Source organism: Vicia villosa, unplaced genomic scaffold (assembly GCF_029867415.1).
Source record: "Vicia villosa cultivar HV-30 ecotype Madison, WI unplaced genomic scaffold, Vvil1.0 ctg.000045F_1_1_3, whole genome shotgun sequence".
Taxonomy (NCBI): Eukaryota; Viridiplantae; Streptophyta; class Magnoliopsida; order Fabales; family Fabaceae; genus Vicia; species Vicia villosa.
The window spans coordinates 39,332-61,124 of record NW_026704979.1 but is presented as its reverse complement, the minus strand read 5'-3'; the positions used below and the strand labels follow the sequence as shown (position 1 = coordinate 61,124).

The 21,793-nt window shown below is 32.1% G+C and overlaps 2 protein-coding genes across 2 annotated transcripts; one reads left to right on the top strand and one right to left on the bottom strand.

The window, feature by feature from the left end:
• The first annotated feature begins 12,759 nt into the window (after positions 1 to 12,759).
• On the top strand, positions 12,760 to 14,038 carry LOC131622968 (ethylene-responsive transcription factor TINY-like). The gene has a single exon (XM_058893972.1). It carries the CDS (start codon positions 13,072 to 13,074, stop codon positions 13,804 to 13,806), a length of 735 nt encoding a protein of 244 aa, XP_058749955.1. The 5' UTR covers positions 12,760 to 13,071; the 3' UTR covers positions 13,807 to 14,038.
• A 5,789-nt stretch (positions 14,039 to 19,827) lies between these two features.
• Positions 19,828 to 20,613, bottom strand: LOC131622973 (uncharacterized). Its single transcript, XM_058893977.1, has one exon. The coding sequence runs from the start codon at positions 20,611 to 20,613 to the stop codon at positions 19,828 to 19,830; it is 786 nt and encodes a 261-aa protein (XP_058749960.1).
• Between the last annotated feature and the right edge of the window lie 1,180 nt (positions 20,614 to 21,793).

The window sequence follows — 21,793 nt, the reverse complement described above, 5'->3', positions numbered from 1 at the left end:
GAGCAACTAAAAATTTACATATGAAGCAACTAGCAATTTCTTAAGCAAGCATTTATCGTCCAAGCGCGAGTCCTTTTCAATCAATGAGCCTTTTTACCGCCCAAGCGCAACTAAACTTTTTCTACAATTGAAATCGACCAACAAACAAATTTTTGTTTCCCTGAACTACGTAGCTTTTAATTCTTTATTGCACCGGAAGATACATAGGAGCAAGATTGGACATCTTGTCAAGCACCCTTATAAAAAACTTATTTTTTCCTTTATTTCTTTTTTAAAATATTTCGTAAGAATCAGAGGAAATCAGAAATACCTTAGACTAATACTCTTATTTTCAAAACTAATTAAGTGGGTACCATTGGTTACAACGGATGTGATGGGGTGCTAATGCCATTCTCGCACATAATCGTCTCTCGAACCTGAATTTGGTTGCGACAACCATATTTTTGTTCTTTAAGGGTTTTATCGACGTTTTCCCTTTTAAAAATAAACTTTGCGGAAAATTAATTGACTTTCGAGCGATCATTCGCTCGGGTAATTTTTGTGCCGCAACAGTCCCGTTCGAGGAGATACTAAGTCCCTCAGGCGAGAGTTTACTTAGCCTAGAGAGTCCAAGTCTCTTATGAGACTATAAGTCACTCAGGCTAGGTGTTTGACTTATCGAGTGAGACTACCATCGAGCCCTCAGGCAACACTTGCGATCAAGTCTCGTAGGTTGGATATCGGTCGCGCCTCTTAGGTGTGATACTTGATTCTGGTCCCGCCCGAGGAGATATTAAGTCCCTCGGGCGAGAGTTTTATTAGCCTTATGAGTCTAAGTCCTTTAGGACAAATTATATGTAGTCCGACTGATGAGAGTATAAGTCCCTCAAGTGAGGCATTTTGATATCCATATGAGGAAAGTCATATCGATTTCCATAGTCGTGCCTTTCCCTTGATCCCTCTGGAGCGCATGATACATCTTTTTGGTCGCTTCAAGGTCGGCGCGTAAAATAGTAGGTTCTCCATGAAGGTTGTGGTACTTAAGCTTAAAGTACACGAGTGAGGCTACGACGTCCAACGCTGCAGTGAATGGCCTACCGAGGATGCTGTTTTAAAGGATCTTGTACGGTATAACCAGGAACTGAGTTGTTGATTGACCAAAGGTATCTTTCCTCTCCTACGGATACCATTAACTTTACATATCCCCACGGACGAATGGTAGTCCCACTAAACGCTTGTAGATCAGAGTCGTTATATGGTATTAGGCTTCCTCTGTCCCATATTTTCAAACATAGACGAGTAGAGGATATAACATGAATTTCCCCCATCAATCAAAATCCGTTAGACATCGAACAATCCTATGGTAGCCGTGATTACTATAGTGAATAATTCATTAGAAATATGTGTGTGTGTGTGTGTGTGTGTGTATGGTCTAGCGGTGAAATGCTTGGGTCTTGAGAGTGTGCTCCTCTTAAGGACTCAGGTTCGAATCCTGCTAGATACAAATTTCTTATTAAAAAAAATTCATTAGAAATATCCCTAACCTTCTCAGAGTCTCGAAATCCTAGCATACGTCAGTCGGGGACTTGGATGATTAACTTCTTTCATTTTTGTAGACAACCAGCGGAGGAGGCCATTCTAAAAGATCTGGCATCATATGACCTCTTTAACCCCTTTTATCTCTACCGTAACTTGAGTGAATTTATCTATGTATTACCCTAGGCTCTCCTTTGCTCCTTGCATGATACTAATAAAGGCCTCTATATTAATTGATTGCCTCTTCCAGGCGATGAAGTTTGTGGTGAGTCGATCGTAAAAATCGGTCCTTGATTCGATACAACCGTCGGGGATACCATTGAACCATAGTCTTCATGGTCCGACCAAGGTTAATTATAGTAATTGAGTCGTTCATTGACGAGTTGGATGTGTTCGTCAAGGTCTCCCTTTTCATTGTACTCTCCTAACTTGTGAGGTTTTTGCATTGACTTGGGGATCTTGCTTTCTATGATTCGGGCACATAAGGGATTCTTAGGTTGCACCCTGGTTGACAGATGCTAACCAAGATCTAGGGATGGAATGTGACTGCCTCGGTCTCCGCATGGGCTTTGGGGAGGAGAACACCATTTTTCCGCCTTCCAAACGGTTTATCGACTTCTAAACTTTGCTTCCCTTTGTTGTGGACGATTCCAGCCATATTGAACGGTCTCTCCAAGATTCAGCCTTCCATGCCGAGTTTTCTTGCGGTTGAGCGTGGTCAATGCTTTCTTCCAAGAGAAGGAATCTTCCCTCTATTGCCTTGGAGTTCTGTTGTTGAATGATGTTGTAGATACTGTTGAGCAACTCATTCTTGCCTTAAGCTCCTAAGTTCACTTTAAGGATGCCAAAACTATGCGATATCTCCGGTTGCTCAACGTGAAAAGAAGTTGGAACTCCAAGTGGTGGAGCTTGGACACTCCTCATTCTTGGAAGAGGATAAATTAGATGTGGTCGTGGAGGAACATCGATGCCGAAATTCACTTTGCCAGAATGAGAAATGGTGTTTCGCCAATTAATAGTCATCAATAATACGACGACAACACCCAGGGTGTCTTCGTGCTTCGTGGCACAATTAGTAGCTCTAGATTTATACAATTCCATAGATCAAAGAAGTCAGAGAATCAAAGGATTAAAAAGCTAGAAAATTGACAAACTGCAATAGGTGGAAAGTTTGAATCGATCAATCACAACCGAGTTTTATGCTCGATTTTCTAGATCTTTATTCATGTGTCGAAGAGAGTATTTAAATTGGATTGAAACTTGTTATCTGAAATGGTGTTATTCCTTATATATAGGGGAGAAGGATATCGACCTCGCTATCTTTTAGTCGTAATATACGGAGGACCGTTGGATGCGCTTGAGATGAAAATCTCATGCATTGAGGTGCATGGTAATATAATGATAAGGCGGAGATTTTGAAAGCATAATTGTGTGGTCAGTTGACAAGTATGAGCCCGGAACATCCTATATCAAGGCAGTTGGTCCTAGAGAGATATGATCAGCCCATAACAAATACAATTCAACAATTGTGCCTAAATCTTTGAGAGTAGAATAACTAATGTGAATGACACTTGTGTTCAAGTATTAAGATTTAATTCAGTTTACTAGTTTATGTCCTAATCATCTCCCAAATGGGCTTAGTTAGCTCCTTCACACTTAGGGGTGGAAATAGGTTGAGCCGAGTTAGACTTTGCCAAGCATGAGTCTGGCCTACTAAAAATTTCAAAGCCTAAGTCTAGTTTGTGGCCTATCAAAGACTTGTTTTAAGGCTCGAGTCTGGCCTTTTCAAAGGCCTGATTGACCTATTAGCCTACATGTCTATTTTATTTCAACATTTTCAAATAAACAATTCAACTAGTGTTAAAATAGACTAAAAAAATTAAAAGATTATTTAAATTAAATGCTTATTTGCATTGACTTATTCAAGTTTACCCATTAACATATGTTTTACGATACTTTTGTTTAAGAGAACTTATAAAAACAGCTTATAACATTTTTCAAAAAGTTTTTTTTCTTATTTTCATAAGCCCTTCTAGACTACTATACTTCATTTTTGTATTATAATTTAAAATACAAACACCTTAGAATAATAATAATAATAATAATAATAATAATAATAATAATAATAATAATAAAATTATTCATATTTATATATTTATTTAAATATGCTGTTTTGATAGATTTAAAAAAATATATATTTGCAGCCTTGGCCTAGCATTTTTTAAGTAAATTGACTTATCAAAAGGTCTGAGATTTGGATTGGACTGATGTAAACTAGGCCTTAGACCCTGTTATGTTATTAGTCTGGCATATTTTCACCCATACTCACACTTTACCTCTTTTTTTATTAAAAAAATATATTTATTCAATTAATTTAGTATATAATACATCAACTATAACTAAGTTATAAGGGTGATAAAACGGGTCGGACACGTCGGGTCAGTCCGTCTATAATAATTATTATTAATCTAATACGTTAACACTCAAGTTATTAATTTAATTTGTAATAAATTGAAGTTGACAACCTAAATCAAACGTATACTGCATCAAGATAGAAAATCAAATAATGTTAAATCAAATTGACTAACAAAATTAAATAACAATGTACTCGGACATCAAAATCACAAAAAAATATATAAAAGAAAAACGAAATATTTGACAAATCCACCTTATTATATAAAATGAGATACAATAAATATAAACTACACACAACACAAAGAACCTTAATTAAACAAAGAGATCGTCACTTAAGCTATTCGTTGATATGATTCCTTATTGAGGAAAGAATAATAAACTAACTAACTTTTTAATTAATTCCTAAATTACTAAAAGATTTGATTCTCTAATTATCATCTCTGGACAGCAAAGCATGCAAGAAAAAGAACCTATATATGTTCTACTTGTGATTTAATCATGTGCATATAATTCAACTGAATTCCTTAAACTTAAAAACAAAAATGTAGATAAATGTTTATATATTTTATATTTTGAACCTCCTGAATTTTTTATTTTTGCAATACAAATCTAAGAGATCCTGAAGTTTTTTGGCAGCCCCTTAGATCAGGGTCCTAAGTTCATCACTTTAGGGGTACATGTCCCAGTGTATTTAAATGCTTGTTTAAGGTTTAAGGCAAAGGTATATATATTGTGAGGTAGCAAGAGGAGATCTGGTTTAAATACCACGTGTTAATTTTGATGTGTGGTTCAAATTTTTGTGTACTCGTGTACTCAAAAGTTTCCAATAAGTTTTAACAAAAAAAACAAGAAACATAGTTTAACAATGGGTGTGTCAATCGTCGGCAAAAGTACATGAATTGATAAACGCCTACTTAATTAAAAAAAATTGAATTTGTGAATTTTATATATATATATATATATATATATATATATATATATATATATATATATATATATATATATATATATGATCGGGATCAAATGAAACTAAAGTGTCAAACTTAGTAACATGACACTTTCAATAATTATTTACTGCATATCCGTATAACAAAATCTACCGTTGAATTGAAAGTTATTATCATATAAACCATGTCTATAAAATTCAATATTAATAAAAAATTATTTGATATGTTAAAGAGAAGCATCAAAATTGTTGAAGTTTTGTAAGACGTTAGTTTTTATGCATTTTGTTGACATATCAAATGTTTTTTTATTGATGTTATATTTTATAGACATGATATATGATAATAGTTTTCAATTCAACGGTAAATTTTGTTATACGTATATGTGGTAAAGAGTTATCGGAGACGATATATTACTAAGTTTAATATATATATATATATATATATATATATATATATATATATATATATATATATATATATATATATATATATATATATATATATATATATATATATATATATATATGACGATATATTACTAAGTTTAATATATATATATATATATATATATATATATATATATATATATATATATATATATATATATATATTAGTTAATTTATAATATTGATTTTTATTAAATAATTATTGGTAAAAAATGTTATTTTAATGTGATGTTAGAGGGGGTGAGAGTGAGAGATGTGTAAGAGTTAATTGGGATATATATATATATATATATATATATATATATATATATATATATATATATATATATATATATATATATATATATATATATATATATATATAACTTGAGAGAACAAAGAAGTTACATGAAAAAAATTGGAAAAATAAAAAGTCATAAAATTGAATTTTTGTAAAAAATAATAATAATAATCAGAAATCGAGGCAGAAAATCGGAGAAGACCGTGCGACGCGAAGCAGTTGTGTGGGGCACGATCGTGCACAAAAATCGAGGCCGCACCAGGATGGCGGCAGCTGGCTAGGCCAGTGGTCTGCGGCGCCAATTTCGCGCGCGACAGAATAGAGCTGCTGCGAAGTGCGAATTTCGCAGTGGGCAGCGACGTGGCGACATGGGTGCGGTACGACATAGCTGCTCGACATCGGGAGTAGTAGCAGCGGCGAACATCCGCGTGGGGCGAGTCGGCCGGCAAACATGTAATTGCATGGTGGTTGCGGCCAACGGCCATGCTGGTCCAACAGTCGGTGATTTTTCAGTGTTTTCGAGTTTGGGAGCAATTTGGCGAAATTCGAGCAATTTCGATGTTAGTGGTTTTTTTGATAAATTGAGAGAATATTATTATTTTTAAAACTAATGTTATTATTATTGAGTCAAACCGTTAACCCCTAATGAGTTCATTAGAATTATCACTCGTGAAGGTGTCAGTGGAACACTTTTGAGTACTCAAGGATCATTTTAGAATTATAAGAATTGTTGTTGAGTTGTTTAGAGTTCCCTTGAAACTCTGTTGGGATGGTTTTGAGTATGTTGGTTGAGCTAATTTGAATTATTGAGTATTAAAATAATTTTCCTCTATTGTTGATTATTTATTATTAAATTTAATTATATAAATAATTTGAGTTGAGTAATTCAGAGGAATACTGTGTGACTGTATATTGGTGAAATTACGGTTTAGAGAGGAATTTGTTTGAGTATGAGTTTTTTAGAATTATTTTCTTGTTGTTGTTTGAGTTTGTGATTGTTGTTGCATAATAATACATACATGTATATTGGAGTTTGGTAGGACTTCGGTCCAGTGAGATCAAATTCAAAGAGGAACCACGACGGTCTCATGTCCAACGAAGGCACGGGTCATAGAGGAGCCGGAGATAGGAATAAATTATTGACACAGATTCGATGCTCAAAATTCTAGTACCACATGCATACTGAGGAGGAATTTAATGCATTCACATTGCATTATAATAATTATTATTATTGTGGTAGTTGCTATGTGAGAATAATTTTAATGTTATAATAACTGTCATGCTGTTTATTTTCACCACTAACATTTGTAAGGATTATTCTCACCCCTTTCTTGTTTGTTTTGTGTGGCTTTGTACAATATTGTACAAATATTCAGGAGGAGTAAGTGCTCCTATGAGTTGGAAGAAGGCTTTGAAGCTCTCTTTGTTTATTTACTATTTTTCGTTTTTAGATGGATTTTGCTCTGATCTATAACATCGAGAAACGAGTCGTTTGATTTGTTTTGATTTGATGTTTGAATTCTTTTAATTTCTTAAAGTTTTCATTTGAGGAGACATTGAAAGTTTATGGTGATTATTTGAGTTATGCTTTGAGTTTTAAACTATTTGAAAAAAGTATGCTTGTATGTTTGAGTAGATTCCAAAATGATGATTTTATTCTTTTAAATTATGAGTTGGGGTTTTAGGGTATTAAATTCGTGTCCATATGGAGCCATAATTTTGATACCTCTTAGTTAGTTACTATTATCTCCTTGATATTGTCTTAACTTTTGTTGATCGCCATATAATTTCTCTTTTAATTTGTTTTGATTGAGGTAGTCACACTAATTTTTTTTTTAATGTTAGATATGACTAGGAGTGGCAAACAGCCATGTCCGTCTCGTTAAGACTCACTTAACAAAAGTCTGTCTCGTTTAATTTTAGATATGACTAGGGCGGTCATAGTTGAAGGTGCGGATCTAAAATCTTATTTTTTCGCATAAAAAAGGGAGGCGTGGCGGGCGGACCTGTGAGCACTTCACCTTTTAAACTTAAAATTTCAAAAAATTAAATTAACCGCAGCCGCAAAATCCTACAAAAAAACAGAAGGGCGAACAGAAGCAGATCACCTCCTGTTGTTTCAGTCCTACCCTTCCTCATGCCCTTTATATAATGGCTCAAAATTAGTTTTAAAAAATATAGCTGCTTTGAAAAGAAAAATTGATGTAGATGAAGGGCTAGGATGTGAGCTGAGTGAGCAGCACCAAAGAAAAACTAGAGAGGATCCAGGTCTAGGACGAACACATTAAAAAATGCAAGTCTAAATCTTAATCCGTCCCACACTAAAATATAAATAAAACTGACATATTCAACGGATATCCATCTATTTTTCCACTCTTAAATATGACCGAGAATAAAAGTATTTATAGAGGCCAAGAAAAAAAAATTCTAAACACTTGTAAAAAGCAGACTATGATCTAAAATGGTGGATAATTAAAGTGACATCAAACAACTTTATAAAGAAAAGTTCCTTCAAAACAAACTTTTTCCCGTATAAATAGTCATATGCATAGTACTCAGGAGGCCAAACTCGTCCTATTGAAAGTGTTATCTTATTTAATGGGTACCCTAAAGAACAAAAATAAAAAGAGAGGATGGTACAGTAATAGTATTACCACTTTCCAAATCATGTATAAAGTTTAATGTATTGGTGAGAAAAGGGAAATCAAGGTTAATGAATAATTAATATTCAACCTTATCACTGAACTTCTGACTGCATAATCACTGGACTTGTAATAAATAAACGAGTAAGATAGGATAGGATAGTGAGGGTAAGTGATCAATTAATTGTTGTCATGATAATGATATAAATATTCCAAGTAGAAGAAAGAGAAAGGACTACTTTTCTATTATGTTTATTTAATGATATATTTCTTTTATCCTATCTATTTTAATATTTATTATATATACCATGGTCAAATAAAATACTTTTGGTAAATTAATTTCAAAATATACTATTTCATATTATTTTTAGGCAAATTATTAGTTAACTTTAATAAATAGTTGATTATACTATCTTAAATAAAAATTGATTTAAAATATGAATTTGTTTTAAAATAAAATAAATTCATATTTTACCAGGAGTGGAAAGGGGAAGGGTATCAAAGCGGGTATACTAAAGATGGCTGCAGCTGAGTGTGTGTACCAATGTTGGCGTTTCCGTAACGATGTATGCTTTGGCAATACCCATGATATAGGAAAAATTGTACATAATATTAAAGAAGCTATCATTCATAGAGGATGGAGCTAGGGGTGGACATCGGTTCGGGCCGGTTCGGGTTCGGGCCCAAAACCCCAATCCGGCCCAACCCTCGGATGATCTCCATAGGCCCAATTCCGACCAAATGAACTATCGGTTTTTTCGGATTCGGGTTGAAACGGGTTCGGTTAACTGGACCGGTTTAGTTCGGTTTGCATTTGCAATTGGGCTAACAGAAATCCAGCCCAATTAATAAATTCAATTTTTTTTTTTTTTTTTTTATTAGTAAGCTTGACCCACTCAAATTTTAAGTCCAATAACAGCCCAATATAAATTTTATTTTGATTTTAAAAATGACAAAATTAACTTATTTTTTATGAATAATTAATAATTATTTGGATAAAAAAGTACTAATTATTCCAAGCCCAATATTGATTTTTATAAAATAAATTTAATATTCAACATTACAAATTCTTAACCAACTTAATCATATGGCAAACAAAAATAGAAGATGAAAACCAAAAATTATATAGAAATATACAAATTATAGCATTAAATTATCACAATTCAATTTAAAAAATTCAGTCCATATCAAGTCCTTATAAAATTAAAAAATCACATAAAAACAAATACTAAGATCTTAAAAACTTTAAAATGATCTTGATCATTCCCAAGCCCAACTCTTTCCCTGCTTCTGGTTGTTCAAAAGTTTTTCTATGTAGAAAAACATAAGTTAAAGTTAGGAATAGAAACTCAACATAAATTTTCAAGAACTTTTTAGTCCTCCATTATTAAGTCTTCTGTGAAAACTTCTATTGTGCTGCAAGATCAAAACACAACATTTGCTTAACACAACCATTATAATTCATGAGATCCATAAATTACATATTATAAGATCCTAATCCAAATTCACTTTAAGATATACACAACTAAACATAAACATAAACATTGTATGAAGGGTGACACAATACACAAACATCACTATTATATTATACTCAGTACTTTTAAAATTACTCACTATTATATTTCAAAGATACCTAATGAACACTAAATCTATTCAAAACACACAAACTTTTCAAAACACAAAAAAAAATCAAAATACTAATGTTGTTTAGAACTTACACTCAGTATGGAAGCATGTGTGAATTTGTAGAAACATCAGAACACTAAAAAGATAACATTTCCATTGACAATTAGTATAAACTTTTCATTAACAATGTGTGAATGATTGACACATACTTTGAAAATATATATATATATATATATATATATATATATATATATATATATATATATATATATATATATATATATATATATATATATATATATATATATATATATATATATATATATATATATATATATCCAAATTCTATTTTATTATTAAGTACCTACAAATATGAGACTTGGATACAATCATTCTTCCAATGCCTTGATTGCTAAATTGCAGCTCAAGTATTCTTCCTTAGATTTAATCTTATGAGCTGCAACATAGAAAGACAATTTTTATTAAGTGTCTAAGAACTTTACAATCAAAGAGATAAATCTAAGAAAATAGATTTGTGGACTTCCATCAGTACTGACTATAGACATGCATTGAAGAAGATGCATACAACTAAAATATGCATTCTGATTTGCTGTTACACTGCATGTAAACATTAACAAAAACTAGATAAGTTTAATTTACTTTGTTAAAAGTAAATAACATAAGTAATAACAGCCAGATATATTAAATGTGATTTGGTAAATTATACCAAATAAGAGAGTTGATAAACATCTTTGCTAAACTATTTCATCCCAGTGAAGTCTTCAAAGATTGTCTCCTACAAAAAAAAATAAAAATAGCACAAGTTAAAAATCCATAAAATAGCACAAGAACTTTCAAGAAATATCAAATCTAAGTATTCAAGACATTTGCAAAAACTAAAGAACTACATATTCTTCAAGCCTCAACCTTACTTCTCAGATCTGCAACACTCTACATAGTTCAAAACTCTATTCCAGACATTCACAAAACAATAATCACCAGTTAGAAGTGAAACAAATTTCTTAAAATTTTTATCATAAACCAAACATTGATATGTAATGTAACAACAGAGAAAGAAGAAACCAAGACATAATACTCAAGACATAACTCAAGACATACTCAAAAAAGAAGAAACCAATAAACATACACTATAAGGAAACTCAAATAAGCATACTCAGACAATAAATATACACTATACACAATACATTACTTAAATACACACAACCCACCTTTTAAATGAAGAGAAACTACCTCTTAAAACTGTGAAGTTAACCTCAGCTGACCATAACTCCTAAGCGACATCACAACCCACCTTTTAACATGTAAATCAAGGAACAAAATCAGGTGATAAGTAAAACTTCTGTAAGAGACTGAATCGTGAAGAAGTAAAAAAACAAATGAAACAAACCCTGGAAGCTTTGAGCGGGATACTTACCCAGAACAGATGATAGATGAAGATGAGGAAGATGGTGGTAGTTGAAGCTTGGGGCGCCGTTTCGAGTAGGATGACGATGAGGAATTGAGGATGATGGTGGTGGCTGTAACCCTAGAAGCAGACGAGATTAAATGGAGAGGAAATTGAAAAGTGAAAGTGAGTAACCCTAGTTATAAGAGCTTAAGAAGTTTCTGGGCCAATTGCATTTTAAGCCCAGCCCAGTTCTGAAACAAACTATACTGGATGATTCGGTCGGTTACGGGTTCCGACGGATCAAATCTTTAGCACCGAAGCCGACCATCCATATCCAATCACATCCAATTATCTACTTTGCTCATACCCGAAACCCAAACATAACCGACCCGTAGACGCAAAACCACTTCGGTTCGGTCGGGTTCCGTCGGGTGGTCACCGTTTGTCCACCCCTAGATGGAGCTATAGGAAATTCAAGGAGTTTATTGCTAGGAATTTGATGTTATAGGTCTTTTTGCTTTGGAGACTCCATATGTCTCCTCTTGTAATTAACTGTTTTTTGAAGTGTTAATAAGAGTTTTTATTTCTTAAAAAAAAAATGTAAAATGTAATATAATATTAAGTATAATTGTTTAAGGAAAAAAAAGATATGCACTGGTAAAATAGTTTTACACTGTCAATCAATGACAATCATGAATCAGGACAAGTCAGACGGAAAATTAAAAAAAAAATGTATGACAAAACATTATATTCTAATTGGATGAAGTGTAAAACTTGTTTACATTGTTGGTACATAACCATTAAACTCATTATTTATTGGACGAGAGTTATTGATACTCAATTAAATTTAAATATTTTAGAGTGATTACCTTATTTATATTACAGTAACTGTTATTATTTTGATAAGATTCAACAAATATTTTAAAATATAATGAGTTAAAAATCGTTAAATAAAGGTAAATTTAAAAAATAATACTATATTAAAGTTGAGTATTCTTTGTATATGCATATAATTGGAAAGAAAAAAGAAGTATACATTCTAATTATTATATTATTTTATTACTTTATATATATTAAATGTACTAAATAGTACTGGATGTCTGCCACCATGCAAAAAATTCCAGAGCCGTCTCTGCATATGCCAGCCTGTACTTTTCATCACCTTCCTTCCTCTTTCACCACCTCCATCTCACCGTCATATCATATATATATATATATATATATATATATATATATATATAGTCATATCATATATATATATATATATATATATATATATATATATATATATATATATATATATATATATATATATATATATATATATATATATATATATATATATATATATATATAAAAACCTTAATATTCATAGAACCATTGTCATTTATTATAATTAAAAAATTAATATATATTTTATAATATATATAATATAACTTATAAGATATTGGTATGAATATCTCACTCCACACTAAACAACCATATACCTCCAACACTATGATGTGGTTTTCAAAGAAGAACCATTCGTGTGGGTCTTTCCTGAGGGTCCTTCATATTCAAAATATTTATTTATTCAACCCCACGTTTTTCTTTCCTTCCCTAACCCTTCTCTCTCTTTTCCTTCTACTTAAATCCTCCTTCCCCTCCCTCCATTTTCCACTCATCTCATCTACACTTTCCCTCCCTCACAAAACACTAATCACACCCCCTTTCTCACCATCATACAATCTACACCCCCTCTTACCAAAACAACATTATACTTTGTTCCTTAAAATCACCAAAACAAAACACAATGGTTGATGATTCACCTTCTCCACCTTCACCTTCATCACCACCACAATCATTGACTTGTTCAAGTGATGAAGAAAAGAGAGCAAAGAAAAGAGAAAGAGATAACAACAAAAACATAAACACTAACACAAACACTAATCATCCAGTTTATAGAGGAGTTAGAATGCGCACGTGGGGAAAATGGGTTTCTGAAATCAGAGAACCAAAGAAGAAAAACCGAATCTGGCTTGGAACATTCGAAACAGCCGAAATGGCGGCGCGTGCACACGACGCAGCAGCACTAACCTTAAAAGGCTCATCCGCATTCCTTAACTTCCCCGAACTCTCATCTTCACTTCCAAAACCAGCTTCCACCTCACCCAAAGATGTTCAAGCCGCCGCTGCCAAAGCCGCTCTCATGATCCCTCCGCCACCTCTCTCACCGGAACCTTCTACTTCCTCCTCCACCTCCACCACCACCACTACCTCAACGTCCACATCCTCCTCCTCTTTATCTTCTTCTTCTCCGATGCCGGAAGATCTCGTTGAGATTGTTGAACTACCACGACTCGGAACATGTTTTGAAACACTTGACCCGAGTAACGAGTTAGTGTTTTTTGACTCGGTTGATTATTCAGAATCATGGTATCATGGCATTTATGATGATGAAGAAGAGAATGGTTATGGGAGTGGATGCAACTTCAACTTGATATCAATGCATGACCCAGAAAACACGGTTCTTTCATTGTGGTCTTGATGAACAACTGTTGTTAATGTCACCTACCCTTTTTTGGTGTGTCTTTTTTTTTTTTTTCTTATTTGAATTATTGCATATAGTAGTGCTTTTAAATTAATTACTTTAGTAGGGGTCCTTTGGCAATTTTTATTTCAAGGGGGCTAAAATATAAATATGGATGTAATTTTTTTTGGCTATATTTATGTGGATGATATATTATCAATTTTGATCAAGACATTTTTTTATATAATGAAATGTATATTTATGGAATTTGTAATACAATGCAAGTTGTTATTTTATTATATAATGAGATGTATATGTATGAATTTTTTTATATTAAAATGTTAAATTTATTAGATATGTATTAATTGAGTTAAATATATATATATATATATATATATATATATATATATATATATATATATATATATATATATATATATATATATATATATATATATATATATAAATAAAAGTTATTAGTGTAGAGTTTAATCTTTAAAAACAATATTTATTAATATTTATATAATAATATAAAAAAAAAATTTATTATTTATAAATTTAATAATTAAAAAAATAAAATTTAAAATTTAAATAATTTTATTTAGATGATCTAATCATTATTGATGTATTGATTCAATATGAATATGTAGAAATATTTACTATAATCTAAATTTCTTAACTTTTATGACTGTCGAAAATTTAATTTTATAAATTTTCTTCTTTTCCAAGTAGCTAGCTACTTCGTGTTAATTTGTATTATTTTTCACTAATTTTTTATTAGCTTTCTGGTTTGGATTATTTTTACTTATGATTAGTTTCATATGTGTTGGTCATTTGACCTAGTGTGATTTCTATGGTTTTTATCATATTTTCTAATTAAGAATGGTAAAAAAAATGACATATTATGTCTTATGATGCAAATGAAGTCAAATAATATACGTAAGTTTAAAGTGCTTATAATCAAACTTACATTATATACCTATGTTAGGCTTTTTACAGACAAGAGTGGTAAAGGTTAAAGCAAGATTTTTATTTCATCCTTTATTTTTGTAGCTTATTTGTCCTTTTCTTTATAAATTTTTTATGTTTTTCTTGTTTTAATTAATAATGGGAAGAATTTTGATGGTAACAGAATTACACAATGTTTTTGTATTAATGGTTATATTAAATACATTGATGGATAAATCTTGATTTATATTATACTAACAAGTCAATAAGTCATATTTAATTATAAGAAGTATGAAATATGTTTTTGACTTGGGAATAATTAACTACAATCAAATTTTTACAACGAATTTAAGAAATGTCAAGAATTTCAATAAAAGAGGGATGATTAAAGAAAACAATAAATCAAATATCATACTAATAGAAAATAACACACCCCTTATATAAGGTGTACACTAAATTCTTTTATCATAATAATATACAATTATTTCATAATATAATTGTAATAATAATAATAATAATAATAATAATAATAATAATAATAATAATAATAATAATAATAATAATAATATACAATTATTTCATATTGAGAAATTTCAATATGTATCTTCTAATTTTTTATTCATTTTCTACCATTCTTTCGTTTGTTTCTGATCTACACATTTCATTGCAATCTCCTGCCATTACTCTCTACGTGTTCAAGACTTATTCCTCTATCCAAATTTTATCTTGCAACACTTATCCATGGTCATCTTCCTTGCTTCAAAAAATCTCGACATGTCTCTCTTTCTCTCTCCAACCCTTTTTAGATATCACCTTATCCTTCTAATTTTTCAAATAAGCAAAATCTTTTCTTTCTTGACCATTTTCCCCTTTTCTTTCTCTCCATGCTCTCTCTCACTCCTTTCTCCATGTTCCACAAACCTTTCCAAAATTTATTCAAGAAGCCAAATCACCATCCATTTCTTCAACAATTTTTAAACAAACCCAGAAACACATCAACCAACACCTTATCTCCTTTTAGCGAACCCAGAAATTCACCTTTCTCCTTCATATCTCCTTCAAATCCCAACTTTCACCCACCATCTTCATATCGTCTTTACTTAATCCCATAAATTCATTTGTTTCCTTCATTTTCCCTTCAACTGAACCCAAAATCTTCTTCAACATCACCAGCATTCATTTGAAAATCCAATTTTTCCTTTAACATACTCAGCATAATTGCCTTTAACCGAACCCAAAATATTCTTCAACATCACCAACATTCATATAAAAATCCACTTCTTTTCCCTTCAACATACTTCATCTATAAAATTTTTCCCACCGTCGCATATTTAACTTAAGCCTTAACTCCAATCCATCCCAAATCCAACGACTGCTTACCTAACATAAAACCTTCGTCAAAACCCTAACCCCACGCATCTTTTTCATTCTCATTCATCCATGACCGAACTCACTTATTTTGATTTCTTTTCCAACATTTCCAACCAACAATAATCATTTATCCCTAAATCAATTACTAAGTCGAGAAATTAATCTTTATAAGGCTTATAGAGTTAGGGTCAGCAATTGTTACAAACCTAGGTTTAATTTATGCGTTATTCAACACATACAAAGAAATATACAAAAGAGTACGTGAATAGAAACTACAATATCAACTTAAGCAAGTAATAGGTAAAAAATCATATGTCCCAGCATATCAAAAATAGGTTCATCTCATAAGACCTAATCAAATGAAAATTAGCTACTCATACTAATAGAACCCATAACAATAGAGTTGTAGAAGTAATCATGAAATTTTGATAAGATTTGGTCTTCGAATGATGAAAACCTTCATTCCAGAGCTATAATGCTTTGTTTCATCGTTAAATTCATGTTCCAAAAATTGTCACCGCTCAAAAATTAGGTTTTTCCTTTTAAATAATAAAAAATGTGCCTAACTATTGAAAAATGCATCTGCAAATGCGTTTGACCAAAGTCAGATTTTTCCTTGAAGTTTGGAAAAAACGTTTGGAAATGCGTATGGGTTATTGCGCTTTTTGGAAAGTTAATGCAAACGCGTTTGGCCATAGGCAGTTTTCGCCTTAAACTTGGCATATGCATTTGGAAATGCGTATGGTGACCGTCTGCCTATCTGTTTTGCCTTGTTGTATGTGTATTGAGATATATTTGAACCTGCTGGACGCGTATGGAGACACGTTTGGACTTGCTGGACGCATATGGAGACGTGTTGGGATAGAGGTTCAATTTTTTCCTTCACTTTCTCTTTGCTTTCTAGTCCCACAACTTAGATAAAATTTCTTCCAAAACATTATTTTGCTCATATAATCTTAGAAACCCCGTGAAATTGGTGAAACTCACAAAACTAACTATAATTCATGATAAAAACACTAAATAAGTACTAAATTAGATGAAAATGAACATATAAAACATAGCAACATGTTGACTAATCAAATGTCATCATATCACATAACTCCTCATTTGCATAATTTTATTTCTTACTCTACCATGCCACCAATAAATATGAAACAACCCAATGGTAACACTATTCTAACCAACACTGCTGGACAATTCAACATTCTAACCTTTTAATTTTATCTCATGTTTACTATATCCTTACATTTAATTTAATTTGTGCAACCAAGTTCATTGATTCATCTTCTTACCAAATAACTTTTACTAATAAATAATATCACATATTGAAAAAAAAACGATGATTATGATTGTTTCGCTGACAGATATGGAGACCTCTATGTTCTTAAAGCTCAAGCCATTTCCCCTCTCCCCACTCCCCTTTATACTTGAAACATTATTCTTCATAGTAATTCTAATTTTTCTCATAGGAGATTAGGCCACCCTCCCATTCTATTCATAAAATTTTATCTTCCCAATTTCCTAGAATTAGGTATATCAGCGATAAAGATTTACCTTGTCATCTTTATTACTTAGCTAAGCAGAAGCCTCTATCTTATTCTTCTAGTCTTAGTACTTCATCTTATCCCTTTGATATTTTACATGTTGGCATTTGGGATACTTACTGCACCCCTTCTATTACTAGTCTTAGATATTTTCTTACTCTTGTTGGTGATTGCACTAGTTTTACATGAGTAATTCTTATGACACATTAAAGTGAAACTAGAAACATTTAGTCAACTTTATTTCTTTCATTACTACTCAATTTTCTTCTAAGTTAAAATGTTTGGGCACTAATAACAAACATGGATTTTGATTTATGATTTTTATAAATCCAAAGATATCTTGCAACAAAGACCATGTATTGAGTGTCCCCAACAAAATAGTATTATTGAGAGAAAACACCAAAACATACTCATTGTGACAAGATCCTTTTTTTTCAAGCTAACCATCCTAAGTTATTGTGGGTACCTTTGTTTTTCTCATGTCATTCATCTTATTAATCCCTTACCTTATCCTCTTATTAAAACTCACACTCCTTATTTTCTTTTATATAACAAATAACCTGATTTTGCAACATTTAAATGCTTTGGTTGTTGTGCTTATGTTTCTACTATTTCCAATAGTCGTATTAAACTTGATCCTAGATCTAAAAATTATGTTTTTCTCAGTTATAGGGAAGGAACCAAAGGATACCTTTTATATGATATTACTAATAACACCCTTCTTGTTTCTAGAAATGTCGCCTTTTATGAAACATGCTTTCCCTTCACTTAATCTCATAACCACCAACTCCTACCCCCATTCCTATTTTACACTATGGTATAATTGACTTGGACCATGTCATCTTCCCAACCACCTCCCCTCCCATCAATCACACTTTTACTTCTCTCTCCCCTAACCATTATATATCCAACAAACAACATCACTACTCCCACTGCTCTTGTTCCTCCTCCACCCCACCCAGTACCCATAAATCCAAAAGACAAACTAAAAATCTTTTCTATTACGTACCATTATAACCTTCAAGATACTAACATTTCACCCTCACCTAGCTCTAACACACAAGAATTCCCTATCTCATATGTCCTAACTTATGACCAACGTTACACCACTTTCAAAAAAATACTTTCTCTTTCTTCCACCCTTAAACCTACTTTCTTCTCTCAAGCTAGTAAACATGAATGTCAGCTAAAGGCCATGAAAATTGAATTACAAGCCCTTGAGCTTACAAACTCCTCGGCCATTGTTGATCTCCCACCTAAGAAAACACCCATAGGGTGTAAATGGGATTTCAAAATTAAATATCTTGATGATGGTCGTATTGACAGTTATAAATCTAATCTGGTTGCAAAGGGATATACTCAATTGGAAGGTGTTAACTACATTGACACATTCTCTCATGTAGATGAATTAACCATCGTAAGGACTCTTCTTGTTTTAACTTCTAATAAAGAATGTTATCTAAAATAACTTGATGTCAATAACGCCTTTCTGCATGGGGATTTAAATGAAGAAGTCTATATGACAATCCATAAAGTCTATAAACTTTCTCACTTATCCTCTACTATAATGGTTTTCAAACTGAATAAAAGTCTCTATGGCCTCAAGCAAACCCACATACACTGGTATTCTAAGTTATCTGATTCCCTAATTTCTCTTGGTTGTATTCATTTGACGGCTAGTTATTCTCTATTAACTAAATCTTGTATGAGTGTATGTAGATGATTTAGTCTTAGAAAAAAATAATATCACAAAAATTCAGCATGTTAAAGCCATCCTTCATAGCAAGTTTTGTATCAAGGAATTAGGGCCTCTCATATAATTCCCTGGCCTAGAGGTGGTTATATCTCATTCTGATATTTTACTTAATCAACGTAATTACACTCTTGAATTACTATGCAATACATGTATAAAACAACTTAGCCAGTTCGTTTGCAAACCATTAGTCAATTAATTTATTTTACCACCACTCATCTTGACATTTTGTTATAGAACAACTTAGCCAGTTCGTTTGCAAACCTACTAACATTCATTTCCAGGAAGCAACAAGACTTTTATAATATTTAAAACAAGCCCTCCTCTAAACCTTTTTTATCTCTATAATTTTGACACGGCTCTTTGTTTTTTTTTTCAATAAGAAATGGAATTAAACGAAACAAAGGATACACCCACCGGAAACTACCTCTTTATACAGTTTAGAGGTAAAATGTTCCAGACATGAAAATTACAGTACACAGAAGAAATATTAACTGCTCTAAACCACTTCCAAGAGGATAACACTATCGCACTGACACATTCGTCAAAACTAAACGTGCAGCCCCTAAACACTATGGCATTCCTCATAATCCAAAAATTCCAAACAACCGCCATCCAAATAATCCCTACAGTTAATCTTTCGTCTAAAACCTTAATTTTGTCGAAGAAAGCAAGATAATTTCTCAACTCAAGGTTTGATAACGAAATCGACGTACCTATCCAAACTCCAATTTTCTCCCACACCTTCTCCAAAACAGGACACCCAACAAACAAATGATTGGAGTCCTCTTCAGCACTAGAGCAAAACACACAGCAGCAGTCAGAAGGAGTGATCAAAATCCTCTTCTTCTTCAGTTGATGTCGCGTCGGATTTCTGTCCAAAATTAGCCTCCAAACAAAAATTTTCACCTTGGATGGAGCCTTCAAGTTCCACAAAAGATTTAGCTTTGCTGCTACAGCTGAATCCACACCCTGCTCAGCCCCTCTTTTCTTGATTTCTTTCGCACAAGAGCTGACCGTAAACCCTCCATACTTGTCCGGTTCCCACTCGAACGAATCTTCCTCGTTCTGCACCATAGGAACATTAACCAGCAACCCAAGCAGCATCTGAATAAGAAAAAACTCCTCTTCTTCTTCTCCATAAAACCAATTTTGCACGTCCCATAACCACTCCCCATCCCGCCAATGACCCGCTTCCGAAACAGACATAAACGGCCTAGCTGCGATAACATAAACGGCTCTTTGTGGTTTTTCAGATAGTGGCTAGGCCACCTGTCCCACTATAAGAAGGTCTATTACAAAATTTGCTACTTTCCTTAGCAAATCTCTCATTTCATGAAAGTCAAAGAAACAAACAACGATTTTTCGCTCTCATAAGTATCACATGTGAAGTCCCATTGGATGCATTACATCTTCCAAGACCTGCATATTGAATTTTTCAAGCCAACATCAATATACTACAACAATAGATCTGCAGTATACTTAGCCCACAACTCTATCTTCCACGAACATTCCAAACACAGGCAAATGCTTACAACGGGAGAGTATTAAAAAATAACCCTTAAGTTAATTTAATTTGGTTTTAAACTGTTTATAATTAGTTGCTACATCAAATCCTCTTATCATAATAATATGAGATTATTTAATATGGAGAAATTCCAATACATTCCAATGTATCTTCTTCCAATAGTGCCAATAACCTAGTTTGGAGAGGTAAAAAATTTTTTTTTTGGTTCTTCTACAAGGGAGTTGCCATAAGTATGAGAAAACTAGAAGAAGTTAAAGTTCAATGACATTGTATTTAAATGCCACGTTGATCACACAACAGCCATTCAAACTAAGTGTTTTAGCCTTTTACAATAATTTAGTTTACAAAGATACGTAATTGTTTGACTAAAAACAATTACATTATTATGTGGAAGCATATTTGAAAATCACAAGATACACGTGACTTCTTGTTGTTAGTAGCAATCTACTATTAAGCCTTGTTTTTATTTTTATTTTTTGGTGAGTGCTTTATTAAAGCAAATAATAATGGCTACGTAAGAAAAAAGTAATGCTACAGTATAGTGCATTTTTTCCCCTTTCTACTTCATTTTAACATGTACTAACTTAGATTAGTTATGGTATTGTAGGGTTATATTTGTGACAGTGTTGTTGTCAACTTGTCATTAATTATTTCTTAGCTGTTGTTGCGAGTTGCGACTGTGTTATGTTCTTGGATTTTACAATGCTTACAAAGGCTCACAATCTTTACGTTTGAATTTTACTGTATTTTTAATAGAATATTTTGTCAGAAAAATATACTTTTTATATCTGACAAAAATATGTGGGTCTATATTTTTATGAATCTTAAACAATAAAACAAAAGTGTTGTTGTGAAATACGT

Coding starts and splice junctions, on each gene's coding strand:
- LOC131622968 (XM_058893972.1), top strand. CDS start 13,072: ATGGTTGATGATTCACCTTCTCCACCTTCACCTTCATCACCACCACAA.
- LOC131622973 (XM_058893977.1), bottom strand. CDS start 20,613: ATGTCTGTTTCGGAAGCGGGTCATTGGCGGGATGGGGAGTGGTTATGG.